This window comes from Sebastes fasciatus, chromosome 7 (assembly GCF_043250625.1).
Source record: "Sebastes fasciatus isolate fSebFas1 chromosome 7, fSebFas1.pri, whole genome shotgun sequence".
NCBI classification, from domain to species: Eukaryota; Metazoa; Chordata; class Actinopteri; order Perciformes; family Sebastidae; genus Sebastes; species Sebastes fasciatus.
The window spans coordinates 10,142,200-10,168,125 of NC_133801.1; the positions used below are offsets into that span (position 1 = coordinate 10,142,200).

Consider the following 25,926-nt stretch of genomic DNA (forward strand, 5'->3'; position numbering starts at 1 on the left):
TATCTTGACCATAAGGAGAGTTTTTCAGATCACAAAGTTCTCAGTTAACAGCTGCCGGAGCAATAGCATAATGTCCTTCGACTATTGATGGTGTCTGGAGGTCAGCTATGACAGGACTCTACAAACAAAACGCCGAATGGAGAAACATGATCCTTTAGTACTTATAGATATCCTGTGACCTGAACGATAATTTGACTGGGTTTAGTTACATTTTACTTCAATAACAGAGTAATTATAGAGAAAAATACACCCAATTTAGATATTTTTTGGTACTTTAATATGTTGTAACACAGACGACTGCTTCTCTAAAGTGAAGTTTATAGATTAAATCTTGCACTGATGACATCATCCTGAGCCATTTTTTCACTGATCTGAATTTTGGTTTTGATTTGTACGTTACACTCAGATATTAATCAGAAAATGACACAAATTCTTAGTCAAATCGCCAGAGTTTTCAATGTCCAAGGAGTTATCTCGTTATCCAAAATAGCCTAATGGTCAAATTTTAGCTTGAATGATGTTCAGAAATGATGTAAAGATTTGCAGTTGAGAAACGATTGAATATGTCTATCTAAATATAATTATAGCCTATCAACAGTAAGGTAAAACTGAGAAAAAATAGCTTTTGTAAACCAGTGGTGGAAGAAGTACTCACATCTTTTACTTGAGTTAAAGTAGCAATTCCACAGTGTAAAAATACGCTGTTACAAGTAAAAGTCCTGCATTCAAAATGTTACTTAAGTAAAAGTACAAAAGTATTAGCTTCAAAATATACTTAAATTACCAAAAGTAAAAGTACCTATTGCAGAATAATTATATTATTGGATTATAATTATTGATGCATTATTGTGTTCATCACTTTAATGTTGCAGCTGGTAAATGTGGGGCTAATTTTAATTACTTTATATACTGCCAGGTATCTTAATCCATAACAATATATCATTATTTATTAGATGATTTATATTTTGTATTAATAATCAGAATCTGCAAAGTATCTACTCAAATAAATGACAAAAGTAGAAATTTTTTCATCCATGCATCCAAATGGAGGAAAATGAAAACCCTATTTTCCGTTTTCAAAAGGGACCTTGTGGACAATCATCTCAGTGCTTTAAGACTAATAAAAGGACAACATGCAAAGTGTCTCAGAGCTTATGAAGAACTGAACATATATGATGATGACCCCTAGAGCTACTATGTAAGAATGCAGTCTTATTATTATTTATTCATTTATGCATTTCTTTTTTTGTTCCTTTAATTATTTTCTACCCTCTTTTATTTTTGTTATTATATTACTTTAGATTATTAATGTTATTTTAGAAGTCTTGAGTTTAGATTAAAATGCCTTAATGTTTGTGAATGAATAATAGAAAAATAGAAGGAAAAAAAAACGGATATCCGGTAAATGCTCCCACGAAAAAATGTCCGACGCGATCAACTGACTTTAGTTCCTCTATCTACTTACATATTTCCCGTCCATATACTCTCGTTTTTTAACATTTTACAACAATATTTGTTTCCATACAAAGATCTCGTTTTTTATCACGACTGAAGCTCCTGCTAAGTGGTTATCTTTTATCCACTCCGTGTGTAAACAATGAGACGACTGAAGGTTCCGGGTTAACACACGACGGAAACAAACAAACCGGAGCACGAACTGAAAGAAGTGGGTTTGCTGCACTGAGGTGAGTTTGTTTACTTCTATCTGAACCTTAAACTCTTGTATTTATAACATGTTATTAGCAGCTGTGAGCAATCAGCAGCTTCTCTAATGTTACACTGAATATGCAGGCTTCTGTGTTGCTGATGTTGTTATTCTAGTTGTATGCATGAGGAACATGTGAGTTAGATGAGACAGACAGAAAGAGGTAATACATGTGTGTTAATGTTTCTCCTCTGCAGGTCCCTGTCTCTTATGGATTCACTCAACACTTTTGAATCTGAGATGGAGGCTGATGGACAGGGCAACTACTCTCTGTTTCCTGCTCTGGACAGCATTGCAAGTCTATCTGGGACCACAGAGACTCTGGAGAGGTTGTTCAACATATATACACTGGAAAAACAAAGTTTGGAAACTTGTGTTTGATGGATTATTTCTCTGTTGTTGCAATGTTAATTGTCATTGTATTTTACATGGTTGGAAAGCCTGTTTATTTACCTTCACAATGATGTCCAACTTGTAAGGATCATGCATTTGTGGGATGAGCAGCACAGCTGATTATGTGGGTGGCACCCAAGAAAAATTTGCCAAAATGCTCTGCCAATGGTAAACAGTGTATTCTCCTGTTGGTGTTGACTCTTGTTTTGAGTTGTTTGGTGGATTGGATGATTGAACTCTCTATCAGTAACAAGGAACAAACAAGACATATTGGCTATTTTACACTTTATTCATTTAATACACCGTCAGGAGCCTCAGTAGCGGTGGAAGATCCATACGCAGCCACAACAGCCTGGCACCTCCTCCTCATGCTGGTCACCAACCTGGTCACACGTTGCTGTGGGATGGCGTTCCATTCCTCAACCAGGATTCGTTGCAGGTCAGCCAGGGTTGTTGTGTTGGTCACTCTAACACGTACAGCACCCGCAAGCTGATCCCACAAGTGTTGAATTGGGTTGAGGTTTGGACTCTTGGCAGGTCGTTCCATTCTCTCTACTCCCACATTGTGGAGGTAGTCTGTGATAACCCTGGCTCTGTGGGGACGAGCGTTGTCATCTTGGAGGATGAAGTTAGGCCACTGGCTGCAGAATCTCATCCCGATATCTCACTGCGTTCTGGGTGGCTGTGGTCCTTTATGATGTTGTGTGCCTTCTGCAGGCATCGCTGATGAAAGATGTCCTGAATGGCTGGGAGATCGTTGCCAGTGAAGTGCTGTGCCGCCTGCACCACTCTCTGTAGTAATTTGCGGCTGTGGTTAGAACGGTTCCTGTATCAGACTGGGATGCAGCCTGTCAGCAGGCTCTCGATGGTACACCTGTAAAAGTTCGTGAGGATGCTGGCGTTCATGCCAAACTTCCTCAATCTTCTCAGGAAGTAGAGCTACTAGCCAGCTTTCTTGGTCACTGTGTCCGTGTGTAGTGTCCATGAGAGCTCCTCGCTGATGTGCACACTGAGGAATTTGAAGCTGCTGCTGTTGTTGTCCTGGCACCAGCTGTGTAGTGTCTTCACCTCCTCTCTGTAAGCCGCAAACTGAAGAGATTCCAAGGTGTCGGGAAGAGAGGAGCAGATGTGGGTTTTGAGTAGTCGCTCCAAGCACTTTGTGATGACTGATGTCAGTGCGACAGGGCGGTAGTTGTTTAAACAAGAGGCGACTGGTTTCTTGGGACAGGAACAATTGTGGATGTCTTGAAGGTGGTAGGGACCACAGACTGATGGTGAACACCTCTGCCAGAACAGTGTCAGAACAATGTCTCTGTTTTTCTCTTTGTAGTCTGTGATGCAGTATAATCCACTCAACATGCGTCTGGGGTCAGAGGAGCTGCGGTAGTTGAATTTCAAACTGTGCCAAAATGAGAGTCTATCGTCAATAGGTGTAGTTTTGTGCTCACAGGGAATCACATTATAATACAAATCAGATTTGATTCAATGATTTAATACCAAACTGTCTCCTAAACAACACTGGAGAAGTGCTTTGCAATTCTGAACTGTCTTTTTTTGGCTGAGTCACATCATTTGGTATCAAGCGATCACACACAATATTCAAAATATATACACAGTACCTCCTACGGCGCAATCGCAGTTGACATTATTAATTTTCTGTTGCAGTTTTACTATTTATTCAAATATGGATCGATATCTGCCCTAAAATTTTTATTTCACAAGTAATGATTTCCAAAGTGCCAATAAATCAAGTAATAATGCTACACTGGATGATGCCAAACTTTTTTCTATTTGCAGCGAACCACCAAGTGAAATAGCAGAGAAGCCAAACCTCACATGGCTCGATGCTGCACAGGTATCTGCTATTTATTCATCATATTTCACTTTGATGTTATTAATAACATTTAACACAATCAACTGCTGTGATAGTGTTTTTTTGTTCCTCCTTTTTTCTCATGTAGATTGTCTTGGAAGAAGCTGGACGCCCCATGCACATAAAGGAGATTAAACAGAGAATCATCGACAGGGGGCTTGTTCAATCCAAGTACAGCAATTCTCTCAATTTACCACACATATTATTGCCCATTGCGCTCATATGTTCAGCCAAATCATGAATTTCTTGAGTAAACTTGTTCCTCAGTCTACATTTAGACTCTGCTTATCTTGTTGTTCTCTCCTTGGCAGTGCAAAATCCAGCCTGGAGGCCGTCATGTACCGGGAGGTAAGGAGGACGTTCAAGACGCAGTCTGACAGCAACCTCTGCTGTTGAGTTTAATAACCTGCACCTCCATTTAACATTTGTGTTGATACAGTACATGCATCATCTGTATTTCTGTTGCTGTTTATTTTTCTTTCTCCATGTTTTTCCATCCTGCTTCTTTGACTTTATTTCACTTCAACTTTAAAAAAGAGGCAGACATCTCTGCGCTGTCGTCAGAACAAAGGATGCTCTGTGCTCAGACGCCTTGAACCTGCTGTATCTAATAATAATGGTGGAATTCATCTAAAATGACCCCCAGCTTTTGGGGAATCAAATTTCCAGCCGCGTGCATTGGCCTCAGTCTCACATTATGTTTCAGACACAAAAAGGCAGCAGGAGATTCAAGAGGATTGAGAACAGAAACGGAGTCTTTGCACTGCTGGTGAGTTAAATGGGACACTAATGCCTATTCCACACAAAACCCAAATATGTAAAGGGATACTGAAAATGCATTTGACCTTTTATGCCAGACTATTGGTCATGGAGAAATACTGAGGCGTTGCTGTTCACACAAGACCTGGGTCCAGAACTGTAGTTATATAATATACAACTGTATTCATTAAAAGTGGTAGGTGCAGGGTTTTTGCAGTGGAGATTCAATGCTACATGCAGGGTTCAACATTAATGTTGATCGGGCAAGTGGGTCAGAAATCTACTTGCTCAAAGTCAGTCTTTACTTGCTCCTTTACAACTTGATGTATTTATTAGCAGTTATCAAATAACACCAAAGACTAAAGTTAATTGTCATGTTTAATCTTTATAGAAGTAAATAAATCCGGGAATGCCACCCCATATAATCCTGTTTCCAGGATAATAGTAATGCTCGGTTGCGCTTCAGCTCATAAACTTTGTATTTAACCGCCGTCATTTTCTCTCAGTGTTGTGCAACTCTCAACAGAGATGAGAAGGAAGCGAGAAGGCTCACTCCTTAGCTACTTTCATTATCAGCTCCAGTTGTGAGTTGCTGGATTTATTAGCACGAAGTGGCATTTTACTTGCCCCAGGCAAGCGGGCAATCCTTATTGTTAAGCCCTGTATACGGCACTCTGATAAGCTGGTATAATGTCATATCTGCTATTTATCTCCTTACCTTATTAAAATTTGATTAAAGGACATGAGGGGTAATGCATCTGCATGATCCAGAAGAGACGCTAGAAGTCACTCCTAATATCTAATTATAGCTACAGTAAGCATTACATAATCCCTTAATACTCCTTTAACTACTATAGTAGCCATATTTACATCCTTGAAGCTGAGCTGCAGAGTTGACAGACTGTTTCAGAGTGAAAAGGGATATAACTGTAAAAGGAGAATCCTCTCGGAGGAGTTCTGAGATAAATTCAGAGTATAAATAAAATCTGTATTTGAATTTCTTCAGTTTCGAAGCGCTCGTGCACATTTTGTTTTCAGTAACTTTCATTGTTTGTCATGCAGCAGTTTAAGTGTGAGCTCCATCAGTGTTGTTTTATCGTTTACATTTGAGTCTGTATTTTCATCTGTCATCCTGAAGGCTACACACACAGAGGACGGAAACTACCAAAAAAATAAATAAATAAATAAATAAATGACTCGATAAATAAATAGATATGCCATTAAATGTACCAAAAATAATATAAAAAATAGATGTAGGCACTAATTAATTGATAAAATGTGACATGAATTGATTTTTCTGTTTTAATTTTTCTTCTTTATTTACCTTTGTATTAATTCCCCTATCTACTCTTCTATTTAATTTTTCATTTATTTATTTATTTTTATTAACTTTTAAATAAATAATATATAATAATTTTCTATTTATTTTAAATTTCTTTTTAATTATTCATTATTAAATTATTTATTTATTTATGCATGATTTACCTTTGCATTTTTCCCCCTATTTATTTCCCCAAACTTATTTATTTCTGTATTCTTTTCTTTATAAATTTGTTTATGCATTTCTGCCTCATTATGCAAATGAGTTGGCTGTCATTCAACGTGTATCATGGGGACAGAGTAAAAAAGAAATATCAATTTATGTCACATTTTATGAATTAATTAATGCCTATATCTGTTTTTAATATTATTTTTGATCCATTTTATGGCATATTTATTTATTTATCGAGTAAATTAATTTATTTATTCAGTCAATGTTTTTATTTTGGCAGGTTCTGTCCTCCGTACACACAAGCATTATCTGCCTCGGGTCCTGCTGGTGCACATGAGCAGATCTCTGTCTTCCTCTGTTTCCTCACAGACGGATGAGGAGAGGCAGCAGGCCCTGCAGGCCTTCACCACCCAGTCTTTCCTCGGCTCTCCGCAGCACAATACCATCTCCAGTTCTGGCTCAGGAGCCTCGGCGCCCGCCTTCCCATCGCCCACCAGTTCCTCAGAGCACAGGACCAAGATGAAGAGAGGTCCTCGGAAGAAACAAAATGAAAAGTACCACCTCAAGTACCTCAGACTGCGCAAAGCTGCCCGCGCCATGATATTTGTGAGTAAACTATTGACTCTTAAAAAGCTATGACTAGTCATATATATTTTAAGTTTTCTTTCACATCATGCACATATGGTATGGTGTTGTCAAATTGTTATTGGTGAGAACATTTACCCGTTTAGATGCACGCCTCTTTAATTATCTGTGTTGTAATACTGTTACAGGAGAATGCAGCTCTCTGTGATGAAGTTGCCCACTTGGAGGAGAAGTTTCTGAGAGCTAAGGAGGAGCGGAGGTGAGTGGACATCTTTCAGCTATGCTTATGCTCCCTATAATGTTCTAGAAATGTATGTGTTCAGCAAGGACCTTCTTATTAATCTCAATTAATCCAGGTTTTTACTCTTGTACATGATGGATGTGCTGTTGTGATTCTAAAAAGTGGGGCTTCGTGATAGTCAAGTGCCACTTTGTGCACCTTTGTCATGTCATGTCACCTTTAACCTCTTCCATTCCTTGAGGGCTGAAGTGGAAAAGGTTAAAAAAGAAACATGAATCATTGATATTCATATTAATTCTCATTTCCAGGTTTTTACTGAAGTCGTTGTTGCAGTATCAGTCTTTGTCAGAGGGAGAGATGCTGCCAACACCCAGCTCAAGCTCTCATCCACCGGTGCCGCCTGCAGCATTAACCTCAGGCCCTGCGGGGGCTTCTGGCCTTTCTGGGGGTCACAACCTGGCATCAGTGGTGTCAACAGGGGAAGAGGGACTTCTTAAAAAACCCAAGAAGGAAAGGAAAGAGCGAGGCAGGGAAAATGGGAAGGAGGAACGTGAGTTCTACGGTCAAGTATATTTGTGATTTGAATGGCTTACATTCACCTTACAAGACTCATTATTTTATCCTCTCATGTTTCTTCAGTTCCAAAGAAGATGTCGAAGAAGAGAAAGCTCGCAGACGGGTCTCGGAAACTGGTGCAGCCCATCCCTCTGGACTCGTCCGGTCGTCCCGTCTTCCCCATTGTACTGGGAGGTTTAACCGTCTACAGCCTGGGAGAGGTCAGTGTCCGGTTTGACTCACATGTCATAGCTTAAATAATGTATAAATACAAAATAACAGTATTGTGTGAGTCTGTTCTTTCTTACATGATAATCCCTATGTTTCTTAAAATCAGGCTCTATTTTTCACTTCTCTGCTATGATAGCGAGCTAGACAGCTCTTTTGAGTCCCTTGTGAGGATATTAACAATTATCCTTATAATGAAAATTGCGATCCGCAAAATCCTGTATCGTCCCATCCCTACTGTCCATCAGATGGGAGTTCACTAAATAAATAATGTCTATAACAGCCTCTCTAAAGTGTGTTTTACCTAATGTAAACTTGTGGCTGCTCTTCAGATCATCACAGACAGGATGTTGTTCCATGATGAGTGTGCCATCTACCCGGTTGGCTTCTGCAGCACTCGAGTCTTTGCCAGCATGAAAAACCCCGAACAGCAGTGCCTCTACACCTGCCAGATCAAGGACGGGGGAGCAGGTCCACAGGTACGCACACAGTCGTTACCCAAGTCCATCATCATTCTTTTGACCCTTGTTTTCAGATGTAAATAGTATATTAAAGAAAATAAAGATGATTTTGACACATGCAATCCAATATTGTCCCCTCAGTTTGAGATTGTGCCTGAAGAAGATCCTCAGAACGCCATCGTGGCCTCATCGGCCCTGACGTGCCACTCAAATCTGCTGAAGGCCATCGCGTCTGTCAGGTACCAAAGTTCACCACAAAGGCTTGTGATGATTGTGATGATTGGTGTTAGTCTAGAAAAAGTCCACTATATGTCCAAGATAAATATTTTCAGAAAGCCAAGTCAACTTTATTTTATAACTTTTTAACTTTTCTTAGTTCCAGGTCGGTGGCGCCCATCGTGCCGTCAGGAGCCGACTTCTTTGGCTTCTCTCACCCGACCATCCAGAACCTCATCCAGAGTTGTCCTGGAGCTCGCAAATGTAGCAAGTAAATTCAACACACAACACGCACTTAGCACGCAGAGAATCTCATTTAAAGATATGAATGAGATTTGTTTTCATCTTAGACTTCAACTGTAAAGCAGAAGACTTGTTGTACTCAGTAATGTTTTCATTACTGAAACAAGAACTTATTGTAGGTTGTGTGGTAACTTTAGGAAAACCAGTCCACCGGGACTAAAAGAGGATTTTACAGATGGGCCATTTAATTACAATAATTATTATAAACTGTAACATATTTTCCAACCTGTTTTCCCAGATGCAAAGCATTAATATGATGATCTTTCAAGACGTTGAATAATTTTAAACTTTCCTTAGAAAGTAAACATTGACAAGTCAGGAGTAACATTTAAGGAAACATGTGGACTTAGTTATGCAGAGTGAATTTACATTTTGTTGCAACCTGATTTATCTAGTATTTATTTAACCATAAACCTTCTAACTGAAGATGAAAGATATAAAGAAAATATTCTATTATATTAAACATTGAATGATATAATATATTCCAATCATGTTGGTATATTTTACACACCTTTACCGTACCTTTAACACTCTGCAAGGTGCTCTTAAAGACCTAAGACTTATACTAAATGCTGATAAAACAAAGTTTTTTTCAGAGCCAGAGCTATAGACCAGAGGTTCTCAATCTTATTTCAGCCACGGACCCCTTACAAAATAGAGAATCCCTTGGAATAGTTTTAATAGCCTGTTGTTTTACACTTCTATAATCTTAGTTATGTGAAAGAACAAAACCAGAGAATGTACTTGAAAGATATTAGACATTAAACACATTTACAAATTTTTCAAGAGCTATAGATTTGTTAGATCAGAATGTAATTTATGAACTATTATACTGTACATTTAAACATTTAAATATTATTTGTTGAACTATGAAGCCTTTTGTAAAAAAAAACCCATATCATGATGATTTAACTGAATGAATCTGACAACCCCCTGGCAGACTGCCATGGACTCCACTTTGAGAATCACTACTATAGACTATACCGGTCTAAATATTTCTACTGCGAACGGACTTCTGATTGAGAGTCAGAGAATAAAAATATCTCTCGTTCAAATTTCACATTCATAATCTTGTTTGCCAACTCAAAAAGTTGTCTATTTCTACAGGAATAAAACTATCTTTCACACATTTTGTAGAAAAAGTGTTGTTGAGGACGTTTTCGTGTCAGTTTTGTACCACGGTGATTTATAGGAACGCATCCTCTTCAGCTCTTAAACTTCTGGACTCGGTCTATGATTCTGCCTTGAGATTTATCACCGGTGATATCTGTGGTACACATCATTGTATTTTATATGACAAGGTCTGGTGGTCCTCTCTCCAAGAGAGACGTGATACTCACCGGTATCTTTTTATCTATAAAGCCCTTACCGGTAAATTACCATATAACCTCTCAGAACTGCCGTCACTCAGAAAGGTTTTATCAGACACGCTCTACTGGCGGTCTCCTGCGAACTATGTCTGAACTTGGAAAAACTGCTTTTAATGTTAGTGCTTGTGACTCCTGGAACTAAATACAGCAACTCCTTAAAATCAATTCACTCACACCTTTTGGACATTTTAGAAATTTTAATTTCCCAACTTCTGCTTATCTTAAATATCCGAATGTATCTATCAAATTACTTTTCCTAATCCAAAAGTTTTAAAGGCTTTTATTATTTTTATAATGATACTGCATCTTCTCTGTTTGTATATCTCGTTGTTGTTCTGTTTTCCTTTTCTTTGTTTTGTAATCGACTCAATGTAAACGAGGGTCGCCCCTCAATGATCTCTCGAGTATAAATAAAGGTTGAATGAATGAATGAACACACAAAGGTTCAACCAGCTTATATTCACTATGAATTTAGATTTCTGAATGAATACATGTTTTTCTTTGTTTTTATTTAGCTACCGATGGATACGTTTTGAGGTGTGTCGCAGCAGTGACGGCCAGGTTCCTCACAGCCTATCAGAGGACGACGCCTCGGTCAACTTTGAGGCCTACCAGAGACACCAGGGCTTTGAAGACAACATCAAGACGGAGCACATAACAGGTTGCTATATATATATATCAGTTTTCCATATTGCCGATGTGTTTATCTTGGCTGTAGTGTAGATTACCTCATGTTTTGTTAAGCAGTACAGACTGGTTCCTATGTGTCCATTAATCATGTATGAACCTGGGTAGCCTTCAGGTTTAACAGCTGGGTTTGTGGCTAGGATGTCACAGGTTAGAATCCCTTGGTGGGGAAACAAATAAAAACTGTGTCTTCTTGCTGTCAAAATGTCTGAGCGGAGCAGTGAAGCTGCTCAGTTATACGTTGCTTTGCTGGAGTGTGTGTGTGTGTGTGTGTGTGTGTGTGTGTGTGTGTGTGTGTGTGTGTGTGTGTGTGTGTGTGTGTGTGTGTGTGTGTGTGTGTGTGTGTGTGTGTGTGTGTGTGTGTGTGTGAATAACCCTCCTTAACCAACTGCACCTCCAGGCCTCTACTGTAAATAATATATCATAAATGTGGCTAGGTTAGCTGAAAAATAAAAGTGCACTCTTACAGGAGTCACAGTGTGTAAGTATTAGGATTTCAAAATAAAAGCATGGCCAAAATGCCAAATATTTCAAAGTACTTTTAGTTTTGTTATCTCTTGTATTTTCTAATGCTGACATGACGATCGCTCAGCACTGACAGTGACTCTTCTATTTATTTTATCCATCTGTCTTTCCTCAGGACAGGCACCGCCGTCCCCTAGCTCCTCTCATCAGCACCACCTGACCTCCCCGACCATGAAGCCCTCCACCTCATATTTCAGCTCCTGATTCGACAAGTGCGAGGTCATATGTGACCTCAATCCTCCTGAACTTTCACTCTTACTTTCAAAGCCGACAATGTTTGTCCACCTTTTCCATCCTGGTTCGGTACTTCAGGAAACAGAAGTGTACAGTGACTCAAACCTTTGATATTCATCCCAGACCAAAGAACGTATATTGCTAAGTGAAAGTCAATTGGTCGTTCCATTGCAACGTCAGCGCCCAGCAGCAAAGCTCCGCCTCCGCCTTTTTGGACTGAAAGCGACTACGTCTGCTACAAAGTGCCGTACAAAAGTAAAACAAAATGAATTCTATTCTATTGTCATCATTTTAATGTCTCTACCAAAATGGTCTGTGTTGAACAAAAAAATAAAAATAAATATGCATACTATTATAACTATTTACTTTCTTACTAATTTATTTATTAAACTTTTTTGCCCAGTCGCTTCCCAGAGGAGCATAAAGTGAACGATCGACATAAATGGAAGTTAGAAAAATCCAGCACACAGATTTTGAGAGCAATCTCAAACTTTTTCATGTCAAGGACCTCCAAAATAGATGTCCAATAGACCACAGACCATGGATGTATAAGAGGTTCTGCCCTGCGTGTTAGTAAATAGCCTACAACTACATTAAATTCTGTTTATGTCATGCTACTAGCACTACTAGCTACTGGCCGATAGCTGGTTGTTTGGGAACAGAGACGTTAATACATCCACTACGGTACAAGTTTACAGCATACAGCCCATGGGTGTATTATAAGATCAGAAAAGTGTTGAATTACAGCCAATATATCCATTATTACAGCCGTAGACAGCTAGCAGGAAGCTGGCAGAACCGGATATGTCATAAGAGCGTGCAGGGCGGTGCAGTCCCGTAGGTCTGATGCACGTTTATGATGGAAAATAACTCTGGATTCAGCCATTAGTTAATTTTACAACGTTTTAAGACATAACAATTTAAATGAGGACTATTTAAGTGTTCGTACTGGGAAGTTGATTTACCTCAAAGAAAATGATCCTCTGATTTACAGACGTCTCTTTATACATCCATGGGTATGGACTCATTGGCGTTTTCAGTCCAAAATGGCGGCATCTAGCGTCTCTTTGCTTCTATACTCTTTGCCCAGACAGCATTACTGGGGATGTGTGCTAGCATGGTTGATGCTAATATACCAGATGTGGCTGGTGAGTTAGCTTTATGCTTAAGGTGCTAATAGCAACGTAAACCCAACACCTCTGTATTGACAGTTGCATTTTTGTATGTATATAAACACGTGTTGGGTTTTAAAAAGAGTCACAGTTGACATCAACCTTTTTTAACTAATTTGGAATTCCATAGAAAAAGTGAAAAACAGGTTTATTATGCTTTCCTTCCCATATATAATAAGTTTTGGTGCATGACACTGTTGCATTGGTATTTAACTGTTGACTTAAAGTTGCAGTTTAAAAAATAATTCCAGTTTAAACAACAGATCATGTTTGAATAATCAATAATTTCATTGCATTTCCATCTGTTTTACTTTGAAGCAAAAGCATTGGCTTTGAATGTAACACACCCACACACACTTAGTTGATTTGTCATTTATTTGTGTAGATTATGTTGTATCATAAAGTGCCATTTGTGTTGTAAATCCAGAGTTTTGTTCAAATAAAACATTTGTCATGCTTTTCTACATGCAGTTCAGCTGTTATTGGCAGTGGTTGTCAGTGCATAGATTGTAAACAGTGTAATCAAAATTATAAATACCCTTCTGTCATGAGGGTTTCTAAGGCATAGGCATTTTAAAAAAACAAGAATAATCTATAAAAAAAATTAAAACAACCAAAGACATTACATTATTCATGTACCGTTATTCTGATGAGATGAGGCACTTAAGTGTGGATGATGAAGGAAAACTGACCACACAATAAGTGTTAAGGTAATCTTGGAATCCAGATGCCATGAACTACAGGCGGTTTCGTAGGATCTGGCACTGCCCCTGAGACGATTTACTTACTAACACAAATTGACTGTCTAGAGTTAAACTGACCCAAACCAATCTAAACAAGGAAGAAATAAAAACAAACTGATAGTCAAGTAAAAAATCCCTCCCTTTAAAAAAGCTTTATGTCTGAAAAACAAAAATATTTGCTAAGTTTAGCTAATTTCAGCTAATTTCTCACAATAACAATCCACTGTCTTATCACTTTCAGTGTCAATAATCTTGTTGAACGATCTGGTAAATCCGGCTCCATATTTTGATCTAAAGAAACAAAAAGGGACGTCTTTCATCACTTTGTCTTCTCACAGCTCCAGGTTTCCGTTGGTTGAACGGCGGTTGGCGATAAAAGGAGGCGCAGGTAAAATCCTGCTGGCGCTGTAGATTGGACAGGCTTTAAAGTCACAGGGCCAGTCTCTCCATGCGTATCGGAGGGCAGCTACTTCATCAGTGAGCGGACACAAACTGGTAGATAACTGGACAGTGGTCGGACCCCAATGCATGATGGGAGCTGGAACCCAGCGAGACTTAGGACCACATGGAGTCTGAATCTCTGAGCAACAGATCTTGATATAAGAAAAAAATTAAAATATTATTCATTTAGCAAGAATTTAGTTAGTTTATTTTGTTCAAGGAATTATCAGACCAAACATCAACTATAGCCAGCAGAGGTCTGTACTATGAAGCGAGTACCCAGGGTATCTTCTCCTTATCTGGTTTAACTAACCCTAACAACAGCGATCCCGCTAAGCGGTCCTACGGCGGTGGTTATTAACTCGGTAAATCAACCCAGGGTTTCTCAATCTGGCTCTGTGTTTGCAACATATAAGCAATCACAAACATGGACAAGTCTACTGTCAGCAGAGCGGCACATTTTATAAACCAAGAGCAAACTATGATATTAGACAAATACGAAGAAGTTAAACACATAATCCAGACTAAAAGGAACAGTCGAAGCTGCCAAATGCAGGAAGGACAGCTGGCAAAAGAAAAAATTGTCAATGTGTGAATGCGTAATTAACAGATTTATTAAGTTAACGGAACACTCAAAAGTCAGATGTATTCGTCTAGATGGGGCAGTGAAGTATAAATGGCTTTCAAAATATAATGGATGAATAGATTACACTTCATTACGCTCTTTGACAACAATGTGGCATGTGTGACTATTTCAGCCTTCTCTCAGCTGTGTCCTCTTCTCCGGCAGTGTGAAACAGACTTAAGAGCAAGTGAAAAAATAAATATAAAAACATATTTCAAAGCGATAAGCATACAGCCAGCTGTCCTTCCTGCATTTGTCAATTCAAACTGTTTTATTTTTAGCCTGGATTATGACTGTAATTTATTTGTATTTGTGTAATATTATCACATGATCTGTGCACCGAGCTCTGATTGGTCAGTAGGCGGTGCTTTTATACGAGTTGATCTCGTTTCTGGAACATAACCTGCTCTGGAGCAGGTTAGGTGTTCAGCATAAGTTACCATGGCGATCTGCCCCGGTGAGAAGTGATCCAGCTTCGTAGTACGTAAAACCCAGAGTTAACTCTGAAGATACCTCGCTAACCCTATATCCTGCTTCATAGTACAGGCCTCAGGTGACTCACACCGACCGTACTGCTGCCAGCCTTACCTCAAAGATGCCTTTAGACTGTGTGATGGAGATTTTCTGGTCGTAGGTAATGTTGACGTACGTCTGAGTGGGCTGGATTAAGGTGGGGAACGGTCCACTGAAAGACACGTCCTTCTCATTATAAGCCACTGCCCTTGCTCCCAGTGTCAGTCTGTAGGCTACATCCTGCTTGTCTCGAGGATGGATCCTAAAAACAAAAAACAAATATTTTTTACATGTAAAAAAAATACAAACGTACTGGTCAGATATCTTACACATAATAGAACAGATATATGGGAAAGCAGGGTAGCTAAAAAAACACAATATACTCCTGGGTAAATATCCCAAAAGCCTACAAAAGAAGGAATTTAGGGCTGTCAACCGATTAAATCGCAGTTATCTGTTCAAAATGTATTTAATACTCTTATCAACATGGGAGTGGGCAAATATGCTTGCTTTATGCAAATTTAAGTATACATTTATTACTGGAAATAAATTAACAACACAAAACAATGACAAATAATGTCCAGAAACCCTCACAGGTACTGTATTTAGTATAAAGAAATATGTTAAAATCATAACATGTCAAACTGCAGCCCAACAGGCAACAACAGCTGTCAGTGTGTCAGTGTGCTGACTTGACTATGACCTGCCCCGAACTACATGTGATTATCATAAAGTGGGCATGTCTGTAAAGGGGAGACTCGGTCAAGGGACCACTTTGAAAATGGCCTTGCCAGCCGTCAAAATTTAGCGCACGTTTGGAGCGTTATTTCATATGAGTATCTTCACTCTAGCTTTAAAACTGAGCTCGCTACAACCTGAAAATCTGAAGTTGCGTTAATGCGTTAAAGAAATTGGTGGCGTTCAAACAAATTTGTGTTATCGCGTTAACTTTGACAGCCGTTTTCTTTTTCTGGATCCTGAGAATTACAGCAGTCAAACAAGACAAAGCTGGAAATAAAATTGGACCCTCCCATGATAAACAAGTGTCTGGAAACAGTAGAAGACATATTTAGTATGGAAAAGGTCATTTATAAAATCAATAAGAACGAAAAGTTGTCGGAAAACAAATGGGCCGTTTTTTAAATTAAGTAACGAAGCAGAAGAAACACCAAATGAAACTGTTTTACACTGGGTCTTTTTTGTGAAATGTATGAACGATATGAACATAGGACACAAAGTATAAAAAAAGAAACAAAAAACAAATCACTCTTATAATTTTAACAAACATCATGGATTGAATCCTTACGTGCCAAGGGGTGATTTTTCATCTGGTAAATCCAAAGCCACTGCCATGAAGGTTTTCTGCATCCGGCGATTCGGGGCGAAGCCGACGTCTGCGGTCTGGTGCCAGCGGATGTTCGGAAAGGCGTCACTAGTGGTGCCTTTTTCGTAGGTGCTCAGCTGCAAATACAAAGAAAATCCTGGAATAGATCTACAATACTCCAAAATGATGTTTGCAAAAGCTTTCTATGGTTTATTTTACCTACATAGTGGCAAAATAGCAGCACGTATTGCTGACTGCCACAATCTCTTCTTTGATACAACCACGGGGGGGCTTTAATTATCTAATTCTACATATAGTGTTCTTATTATCTGTACTTGTTTCTATTGTGCAAATTTAAACTAAAAGTAACATACCTGGACAAATCCAAAGGGGAAGTCTTGAGCCGTCTCCCCTCCGGAGCCCTGGTGAAACGCCATCCTCCAGTCATCAATCATAGCAGGGAACGAACAGTTGTACTTCTCTTGATGATACATGGAATTTGCTTCACCTGAAAGCGACACAAGGTTTATAGATGCATGACATACATGTGGCTTTCAGTGGGCAACATCCGGGTCTGAAAAGTGAAGCCAATGCAGAAGTGCCTTAAACTTGCATTCTTTCTAACAGCCAGCAGGGGGCGACTCCTCTGGTTGCAAAAAGAAGTCTGATTGTATAGAAGTCTATGAGAAAATGAGCCTACTTATTTATTACCTCAGTAAAGTGATGACGTCTTGATGGATTCGCGAAGCAAATGCAGATGCATAATATAATCTTTTTTGTAATGTAAGAGCCAAAATAGATTTTGTTAATGTGTTAAATAAATGTAATTTATGGTGCTGTTAGACCGCCCCGTTAATAAAGGTGTGTGCCTCCCTTTGTTTGCAGCCAGCAAGAGATAAATACGTTTTTGACGGCAGTGAAAATGTTGTTTTTGAAAGGCTAAATGCCAAGAAATATGGATTGAAACAGAATATTTCATTAGATTAAAAACATGAATTTTGGAAATGATCTATCCTCCTTCAGTAAATGTTGACTTTTGGACTTTACAATGCTCTGTAGTTATTGGAAATGTTTGGATCACACGAGTCGGAAACAATCCTACCAGCAGCAGCCACTGGAATCTAATATTAATAATATTAGTGCAGCCTAAAAATCTTTCTAGCCTTTATCTGCAACTGTGCATAAATACCAGGTTTAAACACAATGTGGTCTACTAAGTAGCAAAAAAAATATATCTTTTTAAATAGTGTGTTATTATGATTTTAGTTATACATGTGCAAATCTAATTTTGATAACCTCAGATTAGACAAATCCTGGTGCACCCCCTGTGATCTTTGGCGCCTGGACCCCAGGTTGGGAACAACTGCTTTAGGGCGTGGCTACCTTGTGGTTGACAGGTCGCTACCATGCCGTTGTCCGGTCTGGGAGTTGTCTGTGTTTTCATCTTACAACTTTGAGTTCATGAAAAGTTAATTGTAACATTTTGATTGCCTAAAATGTCTAATTCAGCGTTCGGTTGTATTTAGCTCCACCCTCTCGTGTCACTTCTGGTTGCAAAAAAAACAAGATGGCGACGGCCAAAATGCCGAACTTGAGGCTTCAAAACTGCAGTCCACAAACCAATGTGTGACGTCACGGCGACTACAGCCGCTTCTTATATGAAGTCTATAGTGGCTATACTGAACTGATACCTGTGCAGGTAGTCTTACCTTGGTACCAGATGGCTCCTTTGATGGTCATGTTGAGCAGCGGATGGATCATTGCGTTCCACAAGACCGAATTGTTTTTAGGACTGAGAGATTTCAATGTGCAAACAGTGCAGTTAGTGCAAGCAAATTGTTTTGGGTTCTTACAAAAGAGCTCTCCATTGAGAGCAAAACAAAGAAAAGGACAAGACAAAAAGACAAGACAAAGAAAATAAATATGTAAGCATCCTAAATCAGTTACCATACACATCAGGTGGTAGGTTAGCTGAATTGTGTTTGTTTTCATATCTTTACCCGCTGTTAGTTTCCAGGAGTCCACACTTCTGCAGTGCTCTTGAAGATGACCAGACTTCAACGGGTGTGCCTCCCCAACAGGACTCCACCAGTCCTATGGGGTACTGCAGCACCTTATACAGGTAACGTCCAAAGAGCCAGCACACTGCAGAGAACTCGGGCAGATCTGGAAATACAAATGTGATTATATTATACAGTACTATACTGTCCTGTGCTGTAACCATAACAAAACACTAGCTTGGATTTAGGAACATATACAATATATGCATTTTTCTATTACACAGCATTTAGACCTGGCTCAGTTGCAGTTTAATAACCCAAACCTTTAGCTACAAACGCATCTTTAAACAATTCCATGAATAAATAAATATACTTGCTTACTTGTTGGCGGCACAGACCAGGGAAGTGCCACTTCAATCAAATCAGTCTGCTCAGTTTTACTCAACTTCATGGCTGCCATAAACGTCCTCACATGAGGATACTTCGCTGCGAGGGCCAGCTCCTCTGACGCATTGAAAATCTATATAATAAATAAGAGTTCATTAAACACTGAAATATGAATAAATACATACATACATATGAAATAGGAAGTTCTTTACATCTGGAATGCTTCAACCTTTCGGACTTTACATCAGACCGGCACATACGCAACAAGTCAAGGTCGTGCCCCCTTTTAGAGGAAAGAAAACCGAAGAGCCCATAGATATCAATGCAATTTGACCTGTTTGTATGCGTTCGTCTCTTGTTAAACAAACATTTGTTTTATACACATGTCTAATAATTATTTTGCGATCTTGCCTGAACGTGAGCATTTGCGATACCTTAATAAATTAAGATTGATTGCCGTCATGTCCCTTCAGTCTTCCCCCGTCTAACACAGTGGCCGGATATTGCTTATCCAGACATCTCTACATATATAATTGAATAACGTTGGGCTAATTTTTGTCTGTAAATAACTAACCTGTTCATAGCCAACTGTTTGATCTATAGGCTCAGATTTAGTAGGAGACAACAGATGCTGCTATAACATTAATGTATGACTGTATTACTGCAGCAGCCTCCCACTCAAGCTAACGTTAACTGCCATCATTTAGCCATTTTCCACACTGACAGCGAATCTTAAAGTGTCGTATGTGCCTCAAATCTCAGTGAGAAAGCCTCCGTTAACCCGCTACACAACAGCTTTTTGTCATTTTCTCTCCTGTGACAGCGAGTTTCTTTCCTCGGCAATGAAGCAATGCTGGTCTGATCTGTAGCTCGGAGCCATAAAGCCCCTCTATTATATCTTTTTTAGGACACAGCCGGAGATCAGCATTTTTTTATTTATTGTTGGGGCAACCAACTACACGGCAACTCATGGGCATAGCGTTATTACCATGTTGTTTAAAGTAGAAATTTGAAGACATGTTACAAGTTCTTCTGTTTACTTTGTTCACCATCTATGAGGGATTGTTTTCCCCCAAAAGGGGGCGTGGTCATGCGAGCCTACTGAGGATGATATATTGCCGGTCTGATGCATTATAGCAATTCTGTTGCAGAAATGAAAAAAATAAAAAAGCCAATTTAATTGATACTAACTTCCTCATTTTCTTTCAAGACTCGGCCCTACAGACAGACTTTTACTGCACATTTTTGTTACCATGAATGGGCTGATCGGAGAGACGCCTACCTGAGAGGTTTGAAAGAGCATGTTGCTCTGCCCTCCACACACCCAAATATCTCCAAACAGCACATCAGTCAGAGTGGATGTGCTGTTCTCAATGGCTGCTATCACGGTGTAGGGACCACCAGCTTCAACAGGGTCAAGGGTGACACGCCAGATACCTGTAAAAAAACAGTCATACAGATACAGCGACTGTAAACGCCCCTCCCATTGTCTTGTCTGAGATGGGAGGGTCGTCAGCTGATAAGGCTCACCGGGGCCCTTTGGCTGTATAAGCTGGTCCTTCTGCATTCTGTCTCTCCCTCCACACGCAGCCGACAATCTCGCTCAGTAGATTCTATTAGATCCTTAAGAAGATCTTCTATGCTAGATTGTACTGTACCATTTTGCGGCACTGCATTAGGGCAATCAGCTTTTTCCTGTTAAGGCCATAAATCAGTGGAACAGCCTGCCTGACGATGTGAGGAGCTGCAGCTCTATCAGCACTTTCAAAACCAACTAAAAACGTCTGTTGAAAGCTGCTCAGCTCTGTACTCACTGATCTCTATTCCGACTCCAACATCCGTCTTCAGGACTTGCTTTTACTTGACAAGCATAATTACTTTGTGATGTGCTATTGTGTGTAGCTGTGTATTGTGCGTTTTGTATGTTCTTTCTTGTGTGACTGTAGTATGTTTCTTTGTTTTGACCTGCCAAGGGACTACAGATGTGAATTAGCTTAAAGCTATAATCTGGTACGGTGCATCAAATGGTGACATTTATGTTTTAAACTGTACATGATCCCTTTTAAATGAAATAATAAATAATAAAAATTATAATTAAAAGCGGTCTCCAGGCTGATAGAGGAAAAGTCGTGGAAGGTCTCACTTTCTAGGTTAGGTTACAACCTGTTCACACATTGGCAATAAAAAATTATTAGAAACGTTTATACGTGTAAAAACTTACATAAAGTCCATTTAACCTCATCTCTTGTGTGTGGACTCCCTCCTTGTCACATTCCCTGAGCCGGTTGGTGACAGTACAGTGACCAAATGAACAAGTGAAAGCTGTTAACCTTTGACCCTTTGCAGAGGGTCTAAGAACGGAGGGGTGTGCAGATTCTGATGCATCTTGATGAATAAAATTGACCTGACTTGACTTTTAATTGATTAATTTTACTCAAAGGGCCGTAAGTGGATCGAGGAGTGGAGAGTCAGTATAGAGAGAGCAATCCTGATTTATTGAATTAAAAACGGTAACATGATCTGATGTAAACAGGAAACAGGCTGACTCAATCTTCCAAGCTTCCTCTTTTTTTCAGGTCACACCATAACTGTCCTGACAGTTGTTAGGTTACACAACAAAAGCTATGACTAGGACTTAAAATGGTAAATGGACTTGGATTTATATAGCGCTTTTCTAGTCTTCCGACCACTCAAAGCGCTTTACACTACATGTCAGTATTCACCCATTCACACACACATTCATACACTGATGGCAGAGGCTACTAAGGTGCCAACTTTGCCCATCAGGATTTAATCTAAATACTCATTCACACACCGATGGCTATGCCTCCGGGAGCAATTTGGGGTTAAGTGTCTTGCTCAAGGACACATCGACATGTGACCCGGAGCAGCCGGGGATCGAACCACCGACCTTCCGATTGGTGGACAACCTGCTCTACCCTCTGAGCCACAGCCGCCCTTAAAGTCTAATCAATTCATCCTTGAGTCCAAATCAAGCCCCCGGGCTTTCAAGCTAATTTTTGTAGGGGCCAAACGGTGATACAACAACTTCCATGTCTGTCACGTGATGTCATTGGGCCCAAAAAGGCTTTTTCCCATAGACTTACACTGGGAAAGAGACGTCTGTAACTTGGAGGATAGTTTTTTTTTTAGGTAAATCAACCTCCCAGAACGAACACTTGAATAGCCCTTATTTAAATCATTAGGTCCTAAAAGTTGTAAAATGCACTAATAGCCAAATCCAGAGTTATTTTCCTTCCTCTGCTCATGTGAATGAGCGCGAGACAGAGAGCGGGGAGGCGAAGTTGAAGGAAACGCTACTGCGCCTGCTCTATGGGCCCAATGGACGTGGAAGATTGCCGGATGATCTTGGTACTTTCACTCGACAGTCGAGCCAGTTTGGCTTCATTCGCCACTGAGCATCTCTCATAGGAATGAATGTTAACCCGCCGCCAACGCTGTATCCAGTTCTCTTTATACATCCACGAGTACGTGCCAAATTTGAAGAAATTCAGTCACGGCGTTCCTGAGATATCACGAGAATGGAACAGACGTGAGGTCACAGTGACCTTGATTTTTGACCACCTAAATCAAATCAGTTCATCCTTGAGTCCAAGTGGACGTTTGTACCAAATTAGAAGAAATTCCCTCCTGGCGTTCCTGAGATATCGCATTCACAAAAATGAACAGGATGGACATACGTACAGACGGACGAAAACATAATGCAGTCGCTGTCAGGATCACTCAGTTTGACCTCTTCAGTATAAACTTACCACCTGACAATAACTGGCTGCACTCACCTTCTGTCACAGTGACAGGTGAGGTTTTCTGTGTTGTTGGTCCTGTTACAGAGAGGGTCACGTTAGCACCCTCAGGGCCGTAACCCCACACCACAGCGCTCTCTGGAGACTTCTGCAGCACCATGTGGTCTCCATAGTAGGAGGCAAAGCGCAGGTCCCCCTCTACAAACACACAAAAAAACTATTTTATTATTTCCTTAGTGCTTTTATAAAAAACAAGTATCAAACTAATAATTTAATGAAGCAAAAAAAAACTTGACATGGCCAAGGTAGCAGCCATACAAAATCACAGCACAATAAAAATACAACATGATATACAATAATTCACATAAAACAGAAGAACACAAGAAAAACAACCATATGCCTCTTATAGAGGATGGAACCTGCCAAAATCAAAAATAAATAAATAAATGACTCGATAAATACATAAATGTTATTAAATGTAGCAAAAATATTAAAAAAATAAATGTAACCATTAGTTAATTGATAAAATGTGAAACATTTTTTAAAATTAATTTTGAAATGTATTTATTTATTTTTATGTATTTATTTTTGCATTTACTTAATTTTTTAATGTATGTATTTATTTATTTATGCACAATTTTCCCTTTGCATTCCACCCCTTATTTATTTCCCCAAACTTATTTATTTAATATTTTCCCTTTTATTTATTATGTATTTATTTGTATTCATTTATTATTATTATTATTTATTTTTAAAATGTATTTATTTATTTATGCATTCATTTATTTATGCGCGATTTTCCCCTTTGCATTCCACCCCTTATTTATTTCCCCAAACTTATTTATTCAATATTTCCCTTTTATTTATTATGTATTTATTAGTATTCATTTTTAATTTTATTTATTATAATTATTTATTTTATATTTTTTAAATAAATGTCATTAAATGTTGCAAAATTATTAAAAATAAATGTAACCATTAGTTAATTGATCAAATGTGACAAAATATATATTTTATTAAATTCGAAATGTATTTATCTATTTATTTTTATGTATTTATTTATTTATTTATTTATTTATTTATGTGCAATTTTCCCCTTTGCATTTCATCCCTTATTCATTTCCCCAAACATATTTATTTAATAGTTTCACTTTTATTTATTTGTATTTATTTACCATTATTATTTATTTTATATTTCTTTTTTAATGTATTTATTTATGCATTAATTTATTTATGCACGATTTTCCCCTTTGCATTTCACCCCTTATTCATTTCCTCAAACCTATTGAATTTATGTATGGTTTTCTTTACACATGTCTTTCCGTTTTGTCCTCCACATAGCCTCCATCACCACATTCACTATGAGTTCATCAGGTGTGCAGGATCAGTAGATGAGAGGGCAGAGACACAACTGTGTTTTGATTTCCTGTTTAAATATTTAGGAAGTGTTACCTAATATTTAACCTTAGCTTTGACATGGGCAGAAAATCCAGTACACTGCAGTTTAATGACAAACATGTTGGCAGAAGGTTAGAGTTACTCACCACAGTCGTAAAGAGAAGCTACAAGTATGAACACAGCACACAGAGTTATCGCCATGACTAGAAAACAACACACGTTATTAGAAAACTGATTCACCCTGAAGGACTGTCCCATTTCCGACTTTATGCAGCTCAGTTTCTCTCCTCGACTCCGCCCTCATGTCTCAGTCCCGCCCGGATTGTGGTCAAACCAGTCTTCAATTTCGAAAACAGCAGTCAAGCCAGCAACCACGTTGTTCTGCGGTGTGTGTATATTTTAGGCTTTACGGTAAGAGCGAGTAGGAACTGACTTCAAAATAAAAGCACCAATCTGATGAACGTGAAAAGCCATTTCATTTTTTTTTCAATAGGTCAGTCAGTCTGTCAATAAAAAATAAATTAATAAATAATTAAACAAATAAACATATAAATGAATAAAAAAGAAATACATGAAACAAAAAGAATACATATGAAATACTAAATGCATCTCTTCTGTCATATGGACTGTTTGTAACTTCTTACACGTATAAATCAATCCGGGTCGGTGTCCCATACGCGCTCGCGTGTGGCTACGCTGTTCAGACTCAGACTCCAACACAAACTACACGGAAGCACCAAAACCGCAAAGTTATATCTAGTGAAGCCCGTCTTGCAAAACAGTGTTGGCCGCGGTCGGAGGACGTGGAGGAGCTTTGGTCTCCAGGGCCAGTCTCTGCTGTACTCTGACTGCTTGCCTTCACTCACAGCTCGCTCCAGCTCACGTGCATGCGCGCACACTATACACTACACACTGCAGGACAGTTAGTAGCTCTGAGAATATCTAGTGAATGTACAGCGGACGTTTGTGCAGAAATAAATGCTGCAGCTCCTCCAGACCAACAGAGGTTTTCTATGTCTTGTGAAGTGACGGGGCTCAGCAGCAAGAAACATTATTGTCTCCGACCAAAACTCCGGTGTCTCCCCTGTTCTCTCCGGCCGCAGTCGGGAGGCTGAGGCAGGAGAAGCCAACACTAGGATCAGCAGTGATTCATGAAGAGACCTTCGTATGGTCAGCTAACATTACTGCCAAGCAGGTGAAATATAGAGTGATATTGTGGTTTTAGCTGACGTGTGTCGCCTCACTGTTTTGTCTATTTAGAGCGAGCACAAGCGCGAGCCTGACGCTGACTTTCGTTGACTTAACGGCCACAGGTGTTGCCGTTAACAAGCATTTCGGATTCTTACAAACAGTCATTTAAATATAATTTGAATCATGTAGAATTTCATATATATATTTTTTATTCATTTATGTATTTATGTGTTTAGTTATTAATTAATTAATTTATTATTGACAGACTGATTGACCTATTGAATAAACGTGAAATGGCTTTTCACGTTAAATCAGAACGGTGCTTTTATTTTGAAGGCCTATCACATTCATCATAACGGTGCTTTTATTTTGAAGTCAGTTCCTACACACTTACCGTAATGCCTAAAGATATACACGTAACCGCAAAACAACGTGGGGGGCTGGCTTGATTGTGTTTTTCTAAGTGGAGGGTGGTATCACCGCAGTGCGGAACTGGTGAGGTAAGAGATGCGAGGAGAGAGGAAGGGCGGAGATGTGTTTTTATAGACATGAGAAGTCTTTTCCTCTGAAGCGTCACGTGAAGCGACGTCCGTTTGTGATGTCAGCTGTTGGGGGTGACGTCACCAGCTGACTGGGGATCTTCAAAATAAAAGATAGATAGATAGATAGATAGTAACTTTATTGATCCAGAGGGAAATTCAAGTTTCTAGCATCACAGTTCCATAGTGCAAAACATGTTAG

General features: G+C 39.1%; 2 protein-coding genes across 4 annotated transcripts; one reads left to right on the forward strand and one right to left on the reverse strand.

Moving 5' to 3' along the window:
* Positions 1-1,542: 1,542 nt before the first annotated feature.
* Positions 1,543-13,263, forward strand: tbrg1 (transforming growth factor beta regulator 1). Of its 3 annotated transcripts, none has more exons than XM_074641488.1 (15): positions 1,543-1,685; positions 1,903-2,034; positions 3,896-3,953; positions 4,060-4,142; positions 4,283-4,319; positions 4,678-4,740; positions 6,592-6,828; positions 6,996-7,066; positions 7,357-7,598; positions 7,688-7,824; positions 8,164-8,310; positions 8,434-8,531; positions 8,669-8,779; positions 10,697-10,842; positions 11,509-13,263. In XM_074641488.1, the coding sequence occupies exons 2-15, from the start codon at positions 1,916-1,918 to the stop codon at positions 11,595-11,597; spliced, it is 1,638 nt and encodes a 545-aa protein (XP_074497589.1). In that variant the 5' UTR covers positions 1,543-1,685; positions 1,903-1,915; the 3' UTR covers positions 11,598-13,263. The 3 variants fall into 3 exon arrangements, with proteins under 3 accessions (XP_074497589.1, XP_074497588.1, XP_074497587.1); XM_074641487.1 differs by having other exon boundaries at positions 1,556-1,685; positions 11,514-13,263; XM_074641486.1 differs by lacking the exon at positions 4,678-4,740 and having other exon boundaries at positions 1,556-1,685.
* On the reverse strand, positions 13,157-24,395 carry siae (sialic acid acetylesterase). The gene is made up of 10 exons (XM_074641489.1): positions 24,141-24,395; positions 22,633-22,794; positions 20,115-20,269; positions 18,827-18,965; positions 18,446-18,611; positions 18,155-18,237; positions 16,820-16,953; positions 16,428-16,582; positions 15,197-15,383; positions 13,157-14,135 (listed from the first exon to the last, which is right to left on the reverse strand). Exons 1-10 carry the CDS (start codon positions 24,250-24,252, stop codon positions 13,875-13,877), a joined length of 1,554 nt encoding a protein of 517 aa, XP_074497590.1. The 5' UTR covers positions 24,253-24,395; the 3' UTR covers positions 13,157-13,874.
* Between the last annotated feature and the right edge of the window lie 1,531 nt (positions 24,396-25,926).

What these genes read in the sequence shown, in the direction of transcription:
- tbrg1 (XM_074641488.1), top strand. Translation starts at nt 1,916, where the DNA reads ATGGATTCACTCAACACTTTTGAATCTGAGATGGAGGCTGATGGACAG. An exon ending in AAGGCCATCGCGTCTGTCAG is followed by an intron (nt 8,532 to 8,668) that starts GTACCAAAGTTC and finishes AACTTTTCTTAG; the next exon opens with TTCCAGGTCGGTGGCGCCCA. An exon ending in GGAGCTCGCAAATGTAGCAA is followed by an intron (nt 8,780 to 10,696) that starts GTAAATTCAACA and finishes GTTTTTATTTAG; the next exon opens with CTACCGATGGATACGTTTTG.
- siae (XM_074641489.1), bottom strand. Translation starts at nt 24,252, where the DNA reads ATGGGACAGTCCTTCAGGGTGAATCAGTTTTCTAATAACGTGTGTTGT. An exon ending in TCCCCTTTGGATTTGTCCAG is followed by an intron (nt 16,583 to 16,819) that starts GTATGTTACTTT and finishes TTGTATTTGCAG; the next exon opens with CTGAGCACCTACGAAAAAGG. An exon ending in AGTCTAAAGGCATCTTTGAG is followed by an intron (nt 14,136 to 15,196) that starts GTAAGGCTGGCA and finishes TCTTATATCAAG; the next exon opens with ATCTGTTGCTCAGAGATTCA.